Source organism: Idiotropiscis lumnitzeri, chromosome 21 (assembly GCF_059441095.1).
Source record: "Idiotropiscis lumnitzeri isolate Australia: NSW breed Sydney's pygmy pipehorse chromosome 21, RoL_Ilum_1.0, whole genome shotgun sequence".
In the NCBI taxonomy this organism is placed as follows: Eukaryota; Metazoa; Chordata; class Actinopteri; order Syngnathiformes; family Syngnathidae; genus Idiotropiscis; species Idiotropiscis lumnitzeri.
The window spans coordinates 918,851-936,229 of NC_142411.1; the positions used below are offsets into that span (position 1 = coordinate 918,851).

Genomic DNA, 17,379 nt, shown 5'->3' on the forward strand with positions numbered 1-17,379 from the left:
GGAAATCCGTTCTGACTCCCGCCAGTGGAAAGTTTCGCGCCAATAATGAAAGCGATCGAAAGCAGCCGTTTGTTTGCGTTTGCCATCGACTGTGCGAGTGGCGCATCGCCGGGCCCAACGTCGGTCGTTGGAGTCGCCATCGTTGGAAAAGCACGACAAGCTCGATGACTGCCAACGTCCGACCTCAACAAGCTTTTGGAACGCGACACGTTTACGCTGCTGACCGATCCACGGTCACAAAAAATCCATCTTGGAAATCGGAAGGCTTCATCGGATGGATTTTTTTTCTTTCCGAAGGCGCCCTCAACGTTGCCGCTTTTTCCCGATTGAGACGAGCTGCTGTTTAGACGATGAGTCGTAATGAGCTAAGCGGCTCGTTAAAATCATGACGCGCCGCCCGCCACCGGATTTAAACTCGCCGCTCGTTTGAGGTGATCAAACGTTGGCCTCCAAGTCAGCAATCGTACGTTTGCGTCGTCCGAGCGGCTCGTCTTCACCGCCGTCGCCGGAAAAGCGACAAAATTGCATTGGAATGAATCCACAAAGTTAAGAAGATTGCAGGAGGACGTGTCCGAGCTGAGTTTTTCCTCTTCTCTTCCTTCCTTTGCTCAATTTCTTTTTTTGCCAGCAAACGCCGCTCATGAGATCATAAAATGTTCCGCAAATAGCGAGAAGCAGTCGACCGCCTCATCCGCTCGGCCCCACAGCGAGCGACTCAACATGAACTGCTGCGAATTACCAAGGAGGAGCCGACACCGTGTTCCCGCCGTCCAATTTCCACGCCGGCCGTTAAGTCGGCTCGCTCCATTTTCCGAGCCCGCCGCAGAGCGAGCGAGGCGGCCGGATTGAATTGCCTTCCGCCGCCGCACTTGATGTCTTCCTGGCAGCCAAATTAAACAAGCGACGCCGACATGCATTCGTCCGGTCGCCGTCCCGGCTTTCCCGGAAGCCATTTTGGGCGCAAAAGAAGAAAGAAAATGGCATCGTTAGTTTTTCAGTGAAAGGCAGCAGAAAAGCGAGCAACTTGTCCGGTTGAGCGTGAGCATGCGTGCGTCTTAGCGATAAGCCAAAGGGCCACTTGCTCCACAAATGGTGCGCACCTCCGGCTGCCTCTGTGCACCTAATTTCCTTTTGTCTTCAAATGACAGCATGCGACACTCGTTCTTTTATGCTACATGGCCGCAAGAAAAAAATGCAAATAACACAAGATACTGTTTTAAAAAAAAAAATCGAACTTCACTCTCCATTACGCCTCAAAAATCGGAAAAAGAATGAGAATAACCGACTCCCTCCTCCTCCTCCGTCCGCAGGCCGACCCGAAGGAGCTGATCCGACTGGTCACCCGGCACGTGTCGGTGTACTCGGGCTGGCCCGAGGATTTGCAGACGCTGATTTCGGAGCTGCTGGCGTACAACGAACGTCTGAGCGACTACACGCAGGCGCAGGTGCTGCGGTCGCTTGGCCGCGGCGTGGACGTGCAGCGCTTCAGCTCCGACCCCGACTACAAGAAGGAGACCATCCTCGGCCTGGCCGAGTGAGTCGCACGCCAACATCCGCTCGCGTTTTTTGCCTTTCACAAAGTCGGACTCAAAAGCATTTGAGGCGTTTCGAACTTTTACACAAACTTTTATGACTAACGCCGCATCTCAAAGCAACTCGCCTGCTCGCTTTAAAGACACTCAAAACGTTTCCGTGCCTGAAAAGGGAAATGAAATCTGCCAGCATGCGGCCCAACAAACTCTTAGCACGTTCTTTATTTTGAAGGTGTGACTTTTGACAGGATGTGATTATTGCAGAGTATGCGTTTGCACGCGTGCGTGTGTGTGTGTGTGTGTGTGGCACTAATGAGTGCTCATTATTTTCCCTCACTGCGTGTTTGCAGGACCTTAGATGACGCCGTGTACGCCATCTCGCTGTCGCTGGCTAAGCGCTACCGTGTTCCTCTGTGGGAGGTCCACATGACTCATCTGGAGTTCCTCTTCACAGACAGCGGGTGCACACACACACACACACGCACACACGTGGCTGATGAATCGTTTCACTTAGCAACATGAAAGCAAAAGTCACAAGAAGGCAAAGGAAGTCTTTTTCCTTTTCACAAATCCTTCTGATGATGTGCGCCATTCCGATGCCTTTTTTTTTTTTTTCTTCTCTCCAGCCTGTCCACCAAGGACGTGGAATGTCGCAGCGAGTCGCTGGGCCTGTTTGCGTCGCTTCAGAGCGACCCGCACGCCTTTTACGCCCACATGAGCAAGTACGTGCTGCCCAGCGTGGACGCCGACGACCTCGCCCGTCTACTCTACTACTACACGCTGCTGGACGCCGCCGGCTGCCGGCCGGACGCCGCCGCCATCGCGCCCGACGGTCACGTCAAGCTACTCAAGAAGCTTCGTGCCGTGGCCAGCGGTGAGTCGGAAGGAATTCCGTCGGCACTTCACCGAAAATTGGCGATCCGAACGTGGCTGCGACCCGTTTTGCTTTGAACGGCGTGAAATGATGTCACCTTTGAGGGCCAGCGCTTGGGCAGTACGACTCCGTGTGAAGGCTGTGGGCAGATTACGTTGTCATGGCAACGCACGAGCTGAAATTGGATTGGACATAAAAAATTTTTTTTTAAAAAAAGCACAGATTGAATCGAAAAGAATGTAAATGAATGCGATGCGATGGAACAAATATTCCAATTTGTGTTGCCTTGCTTGCCCTGACCGCTCACCACTGGTCATTGTCCTTCCTCCACAAGGTGGTTTGTGAGCCCCTTTGGCTTTGTTAGCGCTCGAGTGCGCAAAAAGTTTCCAGTTGACGTGCGGCCACTCGTCTCTGAGGACGTTGCGCAAAGGTCAGCGAGGTTTTCACGCCTCGCTTGCGCCGTCTGCTGCGCGATGACACCGCCGCGTTGCACATATGTTGCCGGCTCATGCGCACGCACGCCGTTGCCGGCTTGCTGAGCTTTTTTCACCTCGTCATTATGTCAGAGTGGAGCTGCGCTTTATGGTTTTCGCTTTCCATGAGACACTTTTATTTTTTGGGGACTTTTAAAAAAAAAAAAAAAAAAAAAAAAAAAAAAAAAGAATTTGCTGTTTACATTTTAACAGCTCATTTTAGAAAAATTAAATAGTTTAAAAGATAGTTTGATCATTTTTATTTTATTTTATTCTTTGAGTTTGAAAGGTTTAATTAAATTTTTTTTCAAGCATTTGTCCATCTACACTCCAATTTGTTATCATCAAGCAACTGGACATTTGATTGGCTGTTGGTTGCCAGGCAGAATTCATCAGCCCTGCCTTAAAGTGCGATACCTGCTGTCATGAAAAATGCATCTAATGCGTTTGAATTTCTGGGCGGACGCGGAGGAAGTCTTGTGTATGAAATGGAAATGATCTACTGAATGGAATGACAAGAAAGCAAAGCGCACATTCGGCGCCGTTTCGCCGTGCAATTTTGCTCACAGTATGATCTAGACGACCGGTTGAGTGCGAGTGGGCGGGATGAGCTATGAGAGCAAGCTCCTCTCGCTCGTCTTCGTTGCAGCTCAAGTGTCTGTCTGGGATTGCGTGCGTGTTTGTCACCGTTTGGTGTGTGCGTGCGCACGTGTGTGCATCTGCGTCCCACCGGCGGGCGGGTGGGCCACTGTTGAATATTTCAAGCTCAGACAGGCTGCCTCACTAATGCGTCTTGTCTGCTTTACAACACGCATGATGCAACGCCACAACATTTGCTCTTGATAAACTTCATGAAGCTTGAAAAAGGGATTGATTCAAATAATTTCGCATGAGCTTCATTTCCTGGAAATATTATATATGTCAAGATTTTGGAAAACATTTTCAAAATGCTTTGAAATCATCGATATGACAAAAACATCGTTTTTAAGAGCAATTATTGGTGTTTTGAATCTTTCTTCAACTGCTTTTTGTCCACCGTTCCTTCCAAATGTGCAAACGCGATGACGTCGACATGGCGAACGTTGTTTTGTTTTGTTTTTTTGGTGGCAGGCCTGAACTACCGACAGCTGACGGACGAATCTCAGAACCCGCTGGCGGCTCTCGAACCGGTTCTGAGCAGTCAGAACGTGTTGTCCGTCTCTAAACTGGCCCATCTGCTGCCGCGGCGCGACGGCGACGGCGGCCACCGGGGGGCGACGTTGTCCCCCAGCGAGGTCCACGCCACCTGGCTGCGCAAGTTGTTCTGGAAGGGCGACGCCCAGCTGCTCAAGCGAGCGCCTGTCAACCAGAACGACTACCTGCACGCCTACGACACCTGCGCCAAGTACCTGGACAGGCTCCTTCCCGTCCACGCCGTCCACTTCCTGGATGACATCACCTTCTCCGCCGAGGCCGTCACGCAAGTAATCCGTTCAGCGCTGATGCAATTCGTCCTCCTGTTTCTCTCCGCTCGCCAGCATTTTTTTCCCAATCTTCCGTTCTCCTTTCATGCCCCCCACTCAACCCCCCCTTGAGTAAGCTCATTGCTGCCCCCCCCCCCCCCCGCTTTCCACGCCAATTAAAGTGGAGCACCCAGCGGGTTCTGCGGCGCTCCCCGTGCGCTCTTTAACATGCACTTTATCTCCCTGAAACCTGCTGTCATGCTTTTTCTCCATCAACACCGAGGGGGGCGGGGGAGGAGGGGGAACATTGGCTCCCTTCTGCCCCCCCCCACTGCCCACACATGATGGATGGCTCCATTTCCCACAAGGCCACGGGGCAAGGGCACAGCTGGCCGCCCACTGGACCTTATGTACATGATGCAATGTGTTTTCTTTTTTTTTTTTTTTGTCGTTGTCACTTTCTTTTGGCATTTTCTGATGATTCATCGCCGAGAAAGCCGTTTTCATGTTTAACCTTCAGCTTGAAGTTAAGCTTTACGACGCTTACTCATCCACTCGACACCTTGAAGCCCGCCGCGCACTGAGCGATGCGAGCGAAAGAGATGGAACGATCATGGAAAAAAAAAAAATGGTCGCTCACTCCCCCGCCATGCAACAGATGAGATGACACTTGCGCATATTCTACAAATTGCTGCAAAATAATTATATATATATATATATATATATATATAGTGTTCTTGAAAATGTATCATTTTGGTTGTAAAATGAATTGACCCCATCAGTCCGTTTCGTTGCAATTGAATGAAGCCTCCCAGCAGCGAAAGGCCGGCTCCTTTGCTCCTTTCCGATTGAATCGTTAACTTGCTCACACCGGATTCAATCAATCACACCTGCTGGTCGCCATCGTCTAAACACTCGCACACATTCGCACGCATGCGCACACATTATTGCTCACAGTTGGTTTGTACTTGCTGCTTAAAGTGGCCGAAATGTCCTGAAATCAACATCCTGCAAATTTGACATCACGGAGAAGCGTGTTGTTGCCAACCCTGCAAAATTTCAATCATTTAAAAACAAAAAAAAAAATTTAAAAAAAGGCCAAGTGGTAATAAATGAAGCCGTCGTCGCCATTGTCAGGTGCTGTGGGCGTGGCCACTGAATGAGGACACGCCCTACTCAACTGTCAACCTTCTAAGGCTTGACAACTTTGTCTGCTGACACGTAGCGAGCGACGACATGTTTAACGATATCCACGCTCCCTCCTTCCTCATCGTAACGGGCGAGCAACGAGGCGCTCGAAAGCCGCTCCAGTCAACTGAGTTCTGTGCCGCTTCATCGACAATGTGTTTACTTCCACGCGCGATCTCGTCTTCATTCATGCCCTTTGCTCCCCGTCCGTCTCCAGCTGAGCATCCCGTCGCGCTCGGAGATTCTCCGGCGAGCCTCCAAAAGCCTGCGGCAGCTGTCGGCCAAGAGCAAGAAGCGAGCGGATGCGGCCGTCGAGCGTGAAGGCGCGCCAGAGGCCGCCGTGACTTTGGACGAGGCGCTGGCGCTCCTGTGCCATTGGCAAGCTCACCTGGAGACGCTGAGCGACGACTTGATCGCGTCGCTGCGAGACAGCGAGCAGGTAGACGTCGTCTTTGGTCACGTGGCGACAAAACACGCAAAAATCACAAAAACAAAAGTTTTTTTGGTCGCCTGGAACGGATTAATGGCTTCTGCATGTTTGCGTGTTTTGAGAGGTGAGCTCGGTCCAGGTCCAAATTGAACTTGCATCTCAAGGCGCGTTGCTGTCCGCATGCCAATGTCTCGTCTGGACGACATTTGGCCACATTTTCACAAACTTCTCCCGCTGTCACCTCCCCGTCGCTGAGCGTGTGTGCGCACTCGAGAAGGGAGGTTATGATTTGGCGAGTGTTGCTATGCAACGGTGAGATACGAGTAAAAGACGGTCATTTCCTCCTCCCACGCTATGCACGTGAATCACGTTTAACCCACGATTCTCCTTTTCTATTTTCTTTTTTTTTTTTTTTATTGCTGCTTCCACGCATGCTCCTTTGAATTTGCAAAACAAGATGTTTTCCGCGTGCGCACACAATGTGAGGCTGCTCAGAAGCCGTTGTGGCCTCACTCCACCATCAAATTGTCCCTTTTTTGTTTCGGACGCGCATCCCGGATTAAGCGGCTCGCCTTTTCGGACGCAACGTTGCTCATTTTGCTTTTTTTTTTTTTGTTCTCCATCGCAGGAGCGGCTGCGGGGCTACGCTCGACTTTACGATCTGTCGCGCTCCGAGAGGGCCAAGGTCCACGATTTGGCGGTCACCATGGCGACGGACGGCCAGCCTCTCCCGCGCATCCGCCAGCTCCTGCGCGTGGCCGTGGGCCCCCCCGACCTGTCGCTCCAAAGTGTGCTGCGGGACGGCGTGGCCGAGGTGGTGGCGGCGCTCAGGTAACCTGCGATGACGTTTTGCTTCCGAGTCCACTCGGCCAGACCCGTTTTAGTTTTTTGGGCTTCCGTCGGCGCCAGCAAACGCGAGATGATTTAGTGACGGACTCGTTTGGTCACCAAACACGAACAATTTAGCGACTAGTGACGAGCGATCCTACAACAAGCGTGATGAGCCGCTGAAAATAGCAAAATTTCTTTTTTTTTTGTAAAACATCAATTTGCTTGCAGAGGATTTCATCTGAATTGTGTCCCTGAGAGTAAAGCCTTTGATTTGTTTTTTTTTTTTTCCCCCTCCTGAGTGCTTGTCCCCCCTCGACAGGCGTCTTCTTATCTTAATGAGCTCTTATGTAAGCCCATCCCCATCTTTTTTCATTTTTTTCTTTTTCTCCTCACTTTTCTGCTTTGTGTGTGCGTGTGTGTGATTTATGAATTTCTTTTCTTTCAGCTGCGACCCTGACGTCCCGACAAACCACACAGAAGCCCTCGGTATGCTCGAGGCCATGACGGCAGCTGTGCACTGCAGCGTGCAGGCGGGGTGCGTCGTGCACGCACACACACACACACTCACACACACCAAACGGCAACAACAACCTGCTTCCTTTCGATTGACGCTGTCCGAGACGGTTTGTTTATTTTTATGCTTGTCGTGCATGAAAGAAATATTTGCTGAAAGGTTTCAACCCCACAAAAAAAAAAAAAAATTTCCTTTTGGCTAGCTAACAAGTTCGACAAAAATTGTTCTTCGGTAGTTTTAGTTTGTCAACTGCCAAACGAGTTCTGTCAATTTTAGATGAGCTCGCTAGTTTTTGAATTTGCTAGAAAATGAGTTGCATTTGTTAATTATGACAAGTGTCATTTAACTTTTTCAGCGACGGCGAAGTGAGCTCGGACGACCTGCTGGCATGGCTGCGACCGTTCTGCGGCAACCCGTCGCTGCCGGTGCGTCCTCGCATCGCCGTGCTGCAGATCCTGGAGAGCAACTTCAGCATGCGCGACGCTGACTTGCGACTTTTGCTGCTCTACAGGACGCAAGCCGTGCTCAAGCACACGCAGGTAACACACACACACACACACAAAGATGAAGAGAAAATAAATCAGACAAAATCTCGCAAAGTCATTATTTCAATATACAATTAAAAAGCACATTTTTGCTTCGACGAAGTTCCGATCTGAAACCTGGAGAACAAACTTTATTTTGCTTTAAGTCTCAACGTGCCGATATGACTTGAACGAGCGTACAGCAAATTGTTTCTTGAACCAGCTCAGATTTCACTTTTGTCCTCACCTAAATGACGTTCCAAGCAAAACATTATTTATTTTTTTTTGCGGGATGAAGTTGGTAACGCACCCACGTCGACAGAAAATTTGCATTTGTGAAACGGTTGTGAGCTCAACTTTTGTTGACAATGTTCTCTTGAATATCACTTTGAATAGTTCGGCCATTCCGTCTCTTTTTTTGACTCAGTATGAGTGCTGAATTTGTGTGCAAACGAGCACTTGGCAGCAGTAGACAGGTGTGGGGGTGTGCGTGTGTGTGTGCGTGTGTGTGTGTGTGTGTAGTCTCATTCGCTGTAGCTGCTGGGCACTCAAACAAACACACACACACAAACGTGCACCGCAGAGGAAGTGAACAGCCAAAGGGAGCAGTTAATTAATCTTTTTTTGACTTTTAAAGGTCTTTGAATGTGCACGCAGACACATTTGAAAGGTTTAATGTATAACGTTTGTGCACTTGAGTGGATTTCTTTTTTTTTTTTGACTCAGGCCAAAGCGTGCTTCGAAGATGTTCCCAGAGTCCCTCCATGAAAAATCTTCGTAGCCATCAAAATGGTTGCTCAGCACACGGTCAACTCTAAAAACATAATAAAAAAAAAAAGGTTCCTTCATCAATTGGCTCAATTTTCCCCACCTTGCATCGTTTTGTACAAAACAAACCTTTTTTTTTTTTTCTTGCAAAAAAACGACCCTTCAAGTCGGGTCACGCTAGCTAGCGCGTTGGCTACGAACGTTAGCTAGCTAACAAAGCGACACATTCAGTTCGTCAACGCGTGAAATAGTTAGCAAGCTAATTAAGTTCATTAGAAAAATAATTTTTTAGAGTGAGCTCACCAAAGTAGCGACTCATCCAAAAAAAAAAAAGGTTAGCAATTAATTTGAGGGTTTTGACAAAAATGAGCGACGTCTTTTCAAGGATCCACTCGGATGCAAAACGAGTCGTCGACATTTAGCATTTCGCTCGCGGCGCGGTCAAGCCTCGCATAGATTTTGTGACTCGGTCCGGAGTGATTAGTCATAAGCAGCGGCAGTTAAAATGTCACTCCTGTCAAGACGGGAGCGCCGCGCGCGCGTTCATCTTTAGCGTGCGACACGTGTGGCCTTTTGCTCTCCTTGCAAACAATTTACTTTGATTTGGTTTGTGCTCCAAAAGTGACATGAATGTAAATTCTGCAAGCGCGCCTGAAAGGACGGATTTGCATAATGACCTCCCCCAAGGAGGATTTCATTTTCATTTGCAATTTTCATTTGATTAAAACAACATCGACAAAAACGTTCTGAGCCAAACTTGCTGTCGTGCGCGACTCAAATTGAAGTTTATGAAAGAATCGGAGCCACCAACGAGATTTCTTCCTGGCCGGCAGGATGAAGACTCAAATGGCGCTCTCCGCAGGTCAAAGGTCGCGGTGGCATCGTCGTTTTGAGTTTTGTCGGTGAAAACATCCGAGTGGGAAGAACGTTCGGGGCTCTCGACGACCTGCGGCTGCTTGCGGCGAGCGTCGCGTTTTGTCGTACGAGTCGCCGACATGCAAAGTTGAATCCGTCCGTCGTCCGTCCGTCGTCCGTCGGTCCAGCAAACCAAACCGGAGCTCGGAGCGTTTTTTTTTTCTCACTGATGGAATATTCATGGGACGAGCACAGCCCGCCCCTCCCTGGAAGGCCGAATGCATGATGAAGGACGGCGCAGTCTGCTTGCCAATCTCAAAATATATTTTAGCTGCTGAATCTTGATCCTCTCGCACGTTTTCCCGTCAGAAAGTTCTCTTAAAATTGTATTTCTTTTTTAAAGTTGAGCAAAAAGATTTTTGCATTGGTGGGTGTCGCTCGAGTGAAAAGTCGACTGCAGGAGACGCGCTGCCCAGCGTGCGCGCGCACGAGGCCACGTCGTGCGCGTTCAAGATGGCGCCGCCCCCTTTTTTGCCCTTCTCGTGTTTGCCTCTCATTTTGGTCTCTTATCGGCACTTTTTTTTTTTTCTTCGTTTCAATTCTCGACATCGCCCCACCCGTTCTCTTTATCTCGTGCAAAGTGCACGACCTCTACAACTTGATTCCCGCCCGCCGCTCGGGACATTAGCCGCAGCGGGTGGATGAATATTGATGAGCCGGCAGGAAAGCCCAAGACGGCGCCGCCGATACACACCGACAAGCCCAAATGGGGCCTCCTCGCTCGCCCGTGTGGGTCAAGGACAAGTAAAGAACGTAATGGCCTCAACTTTCCGGAGATGCTCAAGCTCGACTCTTCACGCAACGTTGAAAGACTGCAAAGTGATTCTGAGATATTTCTGAAAATGCTCTCCACTCTGGACATGACGAGACATTTTTTTTCTCGTGGCTAAAAGGAACTTGCGCTTGGACAAGCGTTGGTGGCCGCCGCCAATAAGAAACGGAAGCGCCTCGTCGGCATGAGCGCTCGCTTGTTGCGTCAAAAGGCATCGAACACGCATTTTATTCTGAAAAAAAAAAAGACTCTGCAATTCGACTCCGTTCACCACACGAGTCAAAAGTCCGCACGAGGCGTAATATTGTGCAACGATGGGGAATTATTTCAAGTCATGACACGGTCGTGCTCGTTTTGTCTCGCAACCTGCAATTAAGCCAGCGATGAATTGGGCGTCGATCACCCTCATTAATTCTTCTTCATTTGTCCCAACTCCATCTCCGACAATAAAACGGCCGTCTTGATTTTATATTCCGCCTTTTAATTCTGCCGGCCGCCTCATTAGCATGCGCACTTTCATCCCACTTTGCTCGTTTAACACGACACAATGCTGCACATCCTCGGGGTACGCGCCAAATTAGTGCTCGGACCCCAAAAAAAAAAAATAGAATAAAGGCCAGCGAGACACTGAATCTTTTCTTCGTTTTCTGTCCTCAGCACTTTAGTTTGCATTTCAACAAGACGTAATGTGCTTTTTTTTTTTCAAAACGGCGTTGGTGAATTAGACGTTGTTTAGCAGTGAGGCTCATTTGCATAAAGGTGAGCAATTTTTTTCCGCCAATTGCCTCGTTTAAATACGTGCACTGACGCACCGAGACGCTTTTCGCCGTCTGTGCGTGCTTTTCTTTTGCTCCATTCTTAGCGTCGTCGTTTTGTCGTAACAATTCCTGGGAAAAAACAAATTGCCTCGTGGGAGAAAGTGACGAGGCCCTGGGATAAAGCCCTGTGGCACACCCGTGCCAACAATTGCCGCTGTGGGATATTTTGAATGTATCAAGTTGGAAGGAATGTCATCGAGCGTCAAACGGTCGATATAAATAACCATTTTTTTAACATTACAAAACGCATCGAAATGACCAAAGCCATTCATGAGTGCGTTAGCGATGAGCTCGCCTTGAAATGCGCCAACGTATACGTGAGCATTGCCGTGCGTGCATTTCATGTTCAAAGTGAGGCGCTGCGAGGCAATTTCAAAGGAAGCTGACAGCTTGGGTGTCGCTGCGTTTATTTAGCAAAGATTTGATGCCTTGGGGGAGGTAGTCAAGGCGACATATGGAAGAAATCATTCCATTGGAGTTTATTGAAGCGCGTGTCAGGGTTGTGTTGTGCGCGTGTCCACCTCCACTGGCTTACTTTGTTACGGTCCAGGTGCTTGCGTGGGCGTGGGCGTGTGTGCTTTAAAAATACTGTCATGTCAGTTTCTCTCATGGGGGAAATGCACGACTGTTTTCTGTTTTCATGTGTGCACTCACTTGCACTGAAATGAAAATTTCCAGCAAAAAAAACCAAATAGGAAACGAAGCTCAATCGGTTGCGAGAGAAATGTTGCAATTTTATCAGAATGAAGACACGATGGTAAAAGTCAAAATGTCGTCATTTGAAGGGAAAAGAAAAAAATGTAAAAAATGGTGACGAGCTTCTTCAAATGTATCGTTCCAAACGTGCTGGCTTAGTTCGACGGCGATCGTCGGCCATCTTGATGTTGGTTCATTTGGAGTTGGCAGATAAATGACCCACGCCGGCGGTCACTTTTTCTTTTTCCCAAAAGGAGCCAAAGCGACGTGACGCTAAATGAGCGAGCGCTCTTGGAGAGCGAGGCCGCACTGAGGAGGCGCTAATTAGCCGTGAGAGCAGCGTGCGCTCCGGACATGAAGCCCGCCTTCAGCCTTAAGTGAAGACAAACGATGCTTCACTTTTGGAAACGGAAATGAAATTTGAAAATGAGATTTTTTTCAACATCGCCGTGTCGCTCCGCCAGGTGCAGATTGAAGACGTGGAGGACGAGGAAAAGCGCTCGCGCTTCTTTGCGGCGCTTTTGGCGGCGGCGCGCCAGTGGGACGACTTCCAGACGCTCGTCTTGCTCCTGCACGCTTGGCCGCCCGTCCTGCAAGAAGACGCGTAAGTCGAAGTCTTCCAAAATCAAACCAATATTTGTTGGATTCGTTTTGCATTTTGGTGGCGACTCCAATTTTTTGGATGATCTCGCCGTTTGTGTTGCCCGACGCTTAGAAATCTTCTACGCAAAAGCTGCGCTGACATGAAACTCAAAGCGAGGCGACGCTGCCATCTAGTGGCGTCCGTTCATCAGTGCAGATGAGCGGACACTTGAATTTCACCGACAAGCCGACCGAGACTTGAAAAAGCGACTTGACGAACGCAAGTTGCCGTCCATGACAGGAAACAAATTGAAACGTCCGCAGGAATGATGGAGTTGCTGCCAAATAAATTTAGTTCCAATTTAGATTTTAAATAAAAGATAGCGATGGCGAGGGTGCAAAGGTCATTTTGTGAACAATTTTTGGGGGGCAACGTGCAACTCGGCGATCGGCCGTGCCATCGACGGGCAACTTGTGCCGACATTCACGTCACTTTTGACATCGTTGCGGGTCGTCCTCACTTTCGTTTCGTGGTGGAATTCTGTTTGTCGCTCGGCATAAAAGTAAAGAAACTTCGCCAGCGCAATTAGCGAGTTGCCTAAAGTCTTCATTTCTGCTTTATAGAATTGCGACTAGGATGATTGCTCCGACGGTGTTAAAAGATGAGCATCATTTTGGGAAGCCGCTCCATAAAATTTTCTGGCCTCTTTTGGTCACACGTGACGGCTTTTATGGAAATGACTTTGTTCCGTTTCATCTTGTCCTGCTCGCAAACAAAAAATAAATAATTGAATGTCCTTGGCGAGGGTGATCATGTCGTGTTCCTCCCGCTTAATTAGGACTCACTTTTGCGGCCGTAATTTGACACGTTGACGCTCGCAAATGAATTCACGACACGCTAGCGCGACTTTATTAGCGCCGCCCACAACATCTGCCGGCGAAGGCGCGTTTGTGCCGCCGTTAGCCGCGCTAATGCGTGCGGCTCAGCCCGTGTTTTGATCCTCCACGTGACGGTTTTGCGTGTTTGCCACCAAAGTGTTGCTGACGCCTTCCCACGCTTTTTGTGTCAGGGCCACGTCGGAGCGCAACCCTTGGATTCTGCTGATATCGGCCATGCTGACCCGCTGCGAGGCGCCGCCGGTGGACCCGGGTCAGCACGTGGTGACCGTGGTGCGAGGCCTCTACAACACCAAGCACAAGCTGCCGCCGCAGGTTTGCAGATTACAACGTCACGCCAACCCATATTTGCGGAAATATAACTTCTTTTTTTCCATTAATCGGTCAAACTCCATAAATCAACATTTCAAAAACAGGACATAATTTCTATATGACATGAATTGATGAGGATTCAGTTCCCAAAAATGTTCATTTTTGCATTGAACACAAATGTGAACGTTTTTTTTAGGGAGGACTGCAAAAGTGTGCGTGTAGCGTTTCTTCTTGGATGACCTAGCGGAGGTGCTAGCTGACCTGCGGCGACACGCGATGGCCCGCTAATCATATTCACGAGCCGAAGCTGCTGACTGTGATATTAGTTTAACGCTAATGTTGTTCGGCTGGAAAAGGCGAACGTCTGCTGTGTGTGTGTGTGTGTTCGTACGGTGTTCCGCTTTAATTTGAATGCGGCAGAATGAAACCAGCAGAGCAGAGGAGTCATATTGCATTGTAATAGCCGTATATTACTGGCGGCGGCGGCGGCGGCACACGATGTGCTCAGGCGCGCTGGAGACCTTCTTAAAGGCTTTATGTACCTCAGCGGCCATTCGCCGTGCGTTTTTCTTTCACTGTCCTTTTGATGACATTTCCTTTGCTTTTTCGTCAAGCGAGATGATTCCAATGAAGGCAAATAATTGAACACGATTGGGCGGCCGCGAGAGCCTGCTAGTCGGCGACATAATGGAAAGTCTGTAGCGTGCTAACGTATTAGCTCGACGAGGCCATGAGCTGCTTCATTTGATGTTGATTATAAAGTCGTGCGTTTTGTTCGCTGCTCGACTTCATTGAAATTCTTTTGATTTTATTTGGCAATCATCTGCCGCTGGAAGGAATTGGACCGATGTGTTGTGCTTTGACTGGATTGGCTTTGCCTCCACTTCATTGCTGCGCTCGCAAGTCTCCGCCCACTTTCCATCTTCGCAGTGCATCCGAAGCGTGGCCGAACTGCTGCTGCCGGACCGTCGGCCGTCCGCGCTCAAGCTGATGGCCGAGAGCGGCGACGTGGAGCTGCTGCAGCTGACGGCGGAGCACGTCAACGGCATGAACGCGGTGAGTCGCCCTCGCCGGCCGCTGCGCATGATCGATAAAATCGTTGCCTTTTGGTGCATTGTTCTTCATTGGCCTTGTTTTTTTTTTTTTTCCTCCCACCGGCATGCTCAACATTTTCAATGAAGACACTTTTGTTTTTCCCGCGCCGCAACGAACAAAGCGAATTAGCCCCGACTTAGCAAAATGTCACTCTTAATTCTCTTAAATCTCCGTAAATGAGCCGCGAGCTTTCATTGGCCGCCACGGCGCACATAAACATTTGGCAACAACGCCGCTCGGCGTGACTGACGGCCGTTATCTCGCCGGCGTCGCGTCTTTATTTTCTTGACAAAAGCGAGACCCCCGAGATGGCGCCGAGACTAAGTTGCGTTCGTGAAGATTAGCGCGTCATTAAAACGGCGGCAGGCGACGACTGACGCCTTCCGCAAAGCGCCCAAAATGTTTTTCGGCCTCACTGGAATTCCTCAAACTTTTGCCGACAAATGGGACCGCCCGCCACCTTGTTGACTTTGTGCCCGATTTGGCTCGACCGGCGTCGCGCGACGTGTCGCGTTCCCTCGTCGGCTTTCCTGTCGGTTCGCAATGCCGCTTCCGATCGCTGAAAAAAAAAAAAAATGACAGGTCGTCATGTTGTACAAACGACGGCAGAAATTTCAGGCTCCTTTCTGATAACTCGCCTCGTATCCATTCCCACTCTGCTGTGTCACATTTTTTTCCACTTGGCCTGTCAATCTCACTGTTTGCAGGCTGCAAATCTTGCATCACACACACACACACACACACACGCACGCGCGAAACGAAGAGCCCGAGTGCGTCGCAGCCGACTGCTCAAGCATCTGCTGCTTCTCCATAAGTGACCCAAATACGCCGCGGCGACCAATTACAGCATGAAATCATCTTGGGAATTTAGTTGAAAATCATAAGAAAAAAGTCTTCGAACTATCACAGGCTCATTTTATTGCCAGATAAGAGAAAACCAATTGGAGAAAAAAAAAAAACATTTTCACACGTTTGTCAAGTGCAATGGACCCAATATGGAGCCTTGTGGAACACCACAAATGAAAAAAATTAAGAAATCATTTTCTGCACATCATTTCTGTTTTATGGGCGGGTGGAACATCTCGAGCAGTTTGTCTGTGAAATTCCGCTCGTTTCATTTGAGAACTTCCGACATCTCTGAAGTCGAACTAACGCTCGGCCAGATGTCTCGCGAGCTAACGATGAGCGAACGTGATTAGCCAGTTGTTCTGTGCTCAACCATTTCTTTGGCTTGCACCATCACTTGCCCTCAACTTGAATCTATCATTGACGCGGTTGACCAACAAATTTGCAGCTGAGTAAATGAAACCCCCTGGCAGCGTTTTTGCGCATCCATTATTTGTGTCGTGAAGGCGCAATTGTTCGTGAAGAGGAAGAAAAGCGACTCGCCCGACGTGGGCTGGCCATGCATAATTGAGCGAGCTCCGCTCCACAAATACCCCGACGGGGACGTCAGCGTGCACGCCGGAAGCCGACGCCTGACGCGACCAAAACACGACACGGTTCGCCCGCGTCGACACGTGTTTGTGGATTTGCTCCGAGTCGCTGCGCAAGCGCCAGCGTGGAAATCCGACCGTGTTTCTGCGAGCGTGCTTCTTAGTTGAGGGGAGGCCAGCAGGGGAACGCGCGGCGCCGGCGGCGGTGGCGCCGGCGGCTTGTGGCCACAACGCGGCTCCTGTTTGAGCGGGAGCCAATAATTCAACAAAGCTTTTTTTTTTTGTCTCCTTCCGCAGGAGGAGGCGGCGGCGGCGGCGTGCGACGACGAGCTGTTCTCGCTGCTGCTGGACGGCGGACTGCTGGTGGACTGCTCGTCGTCGGCCGCCTACCCGCTGCTGCGCCGCCACATGCTGGCGCGGCGGCGGGAGGCCGGGCACGGCGCCCACGAGGCCGCGCGCCGGCTGGTGGCGGCCGGCCGCGGGGCCGAGGCGGGCTCGCTGCTGCTGGCCCACCGCGGCGCCCATCCGGCGCACTTCACCTTCAACTCGGCGCTCGCCGTCCTCAACAAGTGGCTGTGAGGTGCGACGCTGCAAATTAGCGAGAAAAAAAACTAAAGCGTCCCGAATCAACAGGCGGGAAGGCGAGCGCTTAGCAGTCTCCACAAACCTCGTTAGCAAATGACTGTCGAGTATTATTAGCTTCAGCGGTCTTTGTTTTTTGTTTTTTTTGTCCCGCCGTTATTAAAAAACACGCTTGTCACCATTGTCATAATAAGGTCACATTAATTCCCGCGCGGAATTTTTGCTTCAAGCTGTGTCGTACATGAGCTAACACAAACAAAAGCCAATCATCAGGAAGGAGAATTAGTCGCTTGATGACAATTAAAAGAACACTTTTTAGATGATGGAAAAAATTGCTCTCGTCAAGATGAGCGCATTTTGCTGCCAATTATAATGAGATTGTGACTCCGATCTTGCTACAAAAAAAAAAAACAACACGCTATGCCGGCTTTCAAGTCCGAAATGTCATTTAACAAAAAAGGCAACGCCACGAAACAAAATGTTGTTTTTCTCACCGGATGACGTCTGCAAGAAATAAAAAGAAAACTCGCACGTATGCCTGATGTTCTTTGCTCCGAATCTTTGCATCATGGCCACCAGGGGGCATCATCATCATCCTGTCATGCAAAACGCAAAGATGACTTTCACAAGAGGAAGAATATTTGCCTGCGAGCATTATTTGAAATGTCCGTCGCTCTTTGTTCGCCTGTCTATGGCGT

General features: G+C 49.6%; 1 protein-coding gene across 3 annotated transcripts in view; it reads left to right on the forward strand.

Annotated features, from left to right (window-relative positions):
- The window catches only part of nbas (NBAS subunit of NRZ tethering complex), a 48,452-nt gene extending 31,236 nt beyond the window's left edge, over positions 1-17,216 (forward strand). For all 3 annotated transcript variants that reach the window (XM_088285924.1, XM_088285923.1, XM_088285925.1), the window contains 12 exons: positions 1,311-1,534; positions 1,883-1,993; positions 2,159-2,406; positions 3,990-4,342; positions 5,727-5,948; positions 6,568-6,770; positions 7,216-7,305; positions 7,640-7,823; positions 12,242-12,381; positions 13,430-13,571; positions 14,499-14,624; positions 16,397-17,216. In XM_088285924.1, coding sequence (XP_088142050.1) covers positions 1,311-1,534; positions 1,883-1,993; positions 2,159-2,406; positions 3,990-4,342; positions 5,727-5,948; positions 6,568-6,770; positions 7,216-7,305; positions 7,640-7,823; positions 12,242-12,381; positions 13,430-13,571; positions 14,499-14,624; positions 16,397-16,678 — 2,325 coding nt within the window. In that variant the 3' untranslated portion in view covers positions 16,679-17,216. The remainder of the gene's footprint in view (positions 1-1,310; positions 1,535-1,882; positions 1,994-2,158; positions 2,407-3,989; positions 4,343-5,726; positions 5,949-6,567; positions 6,771-7,215; positions 7,306-7,639; positions 7,824-12,241; positions 12,382-13,429; positions 13,572-14,498; positions 14,625-16,396) is intronic.
- The last annotated feature ends 163 nt before the right edge of the window (positions 17,217-17,379 follow it).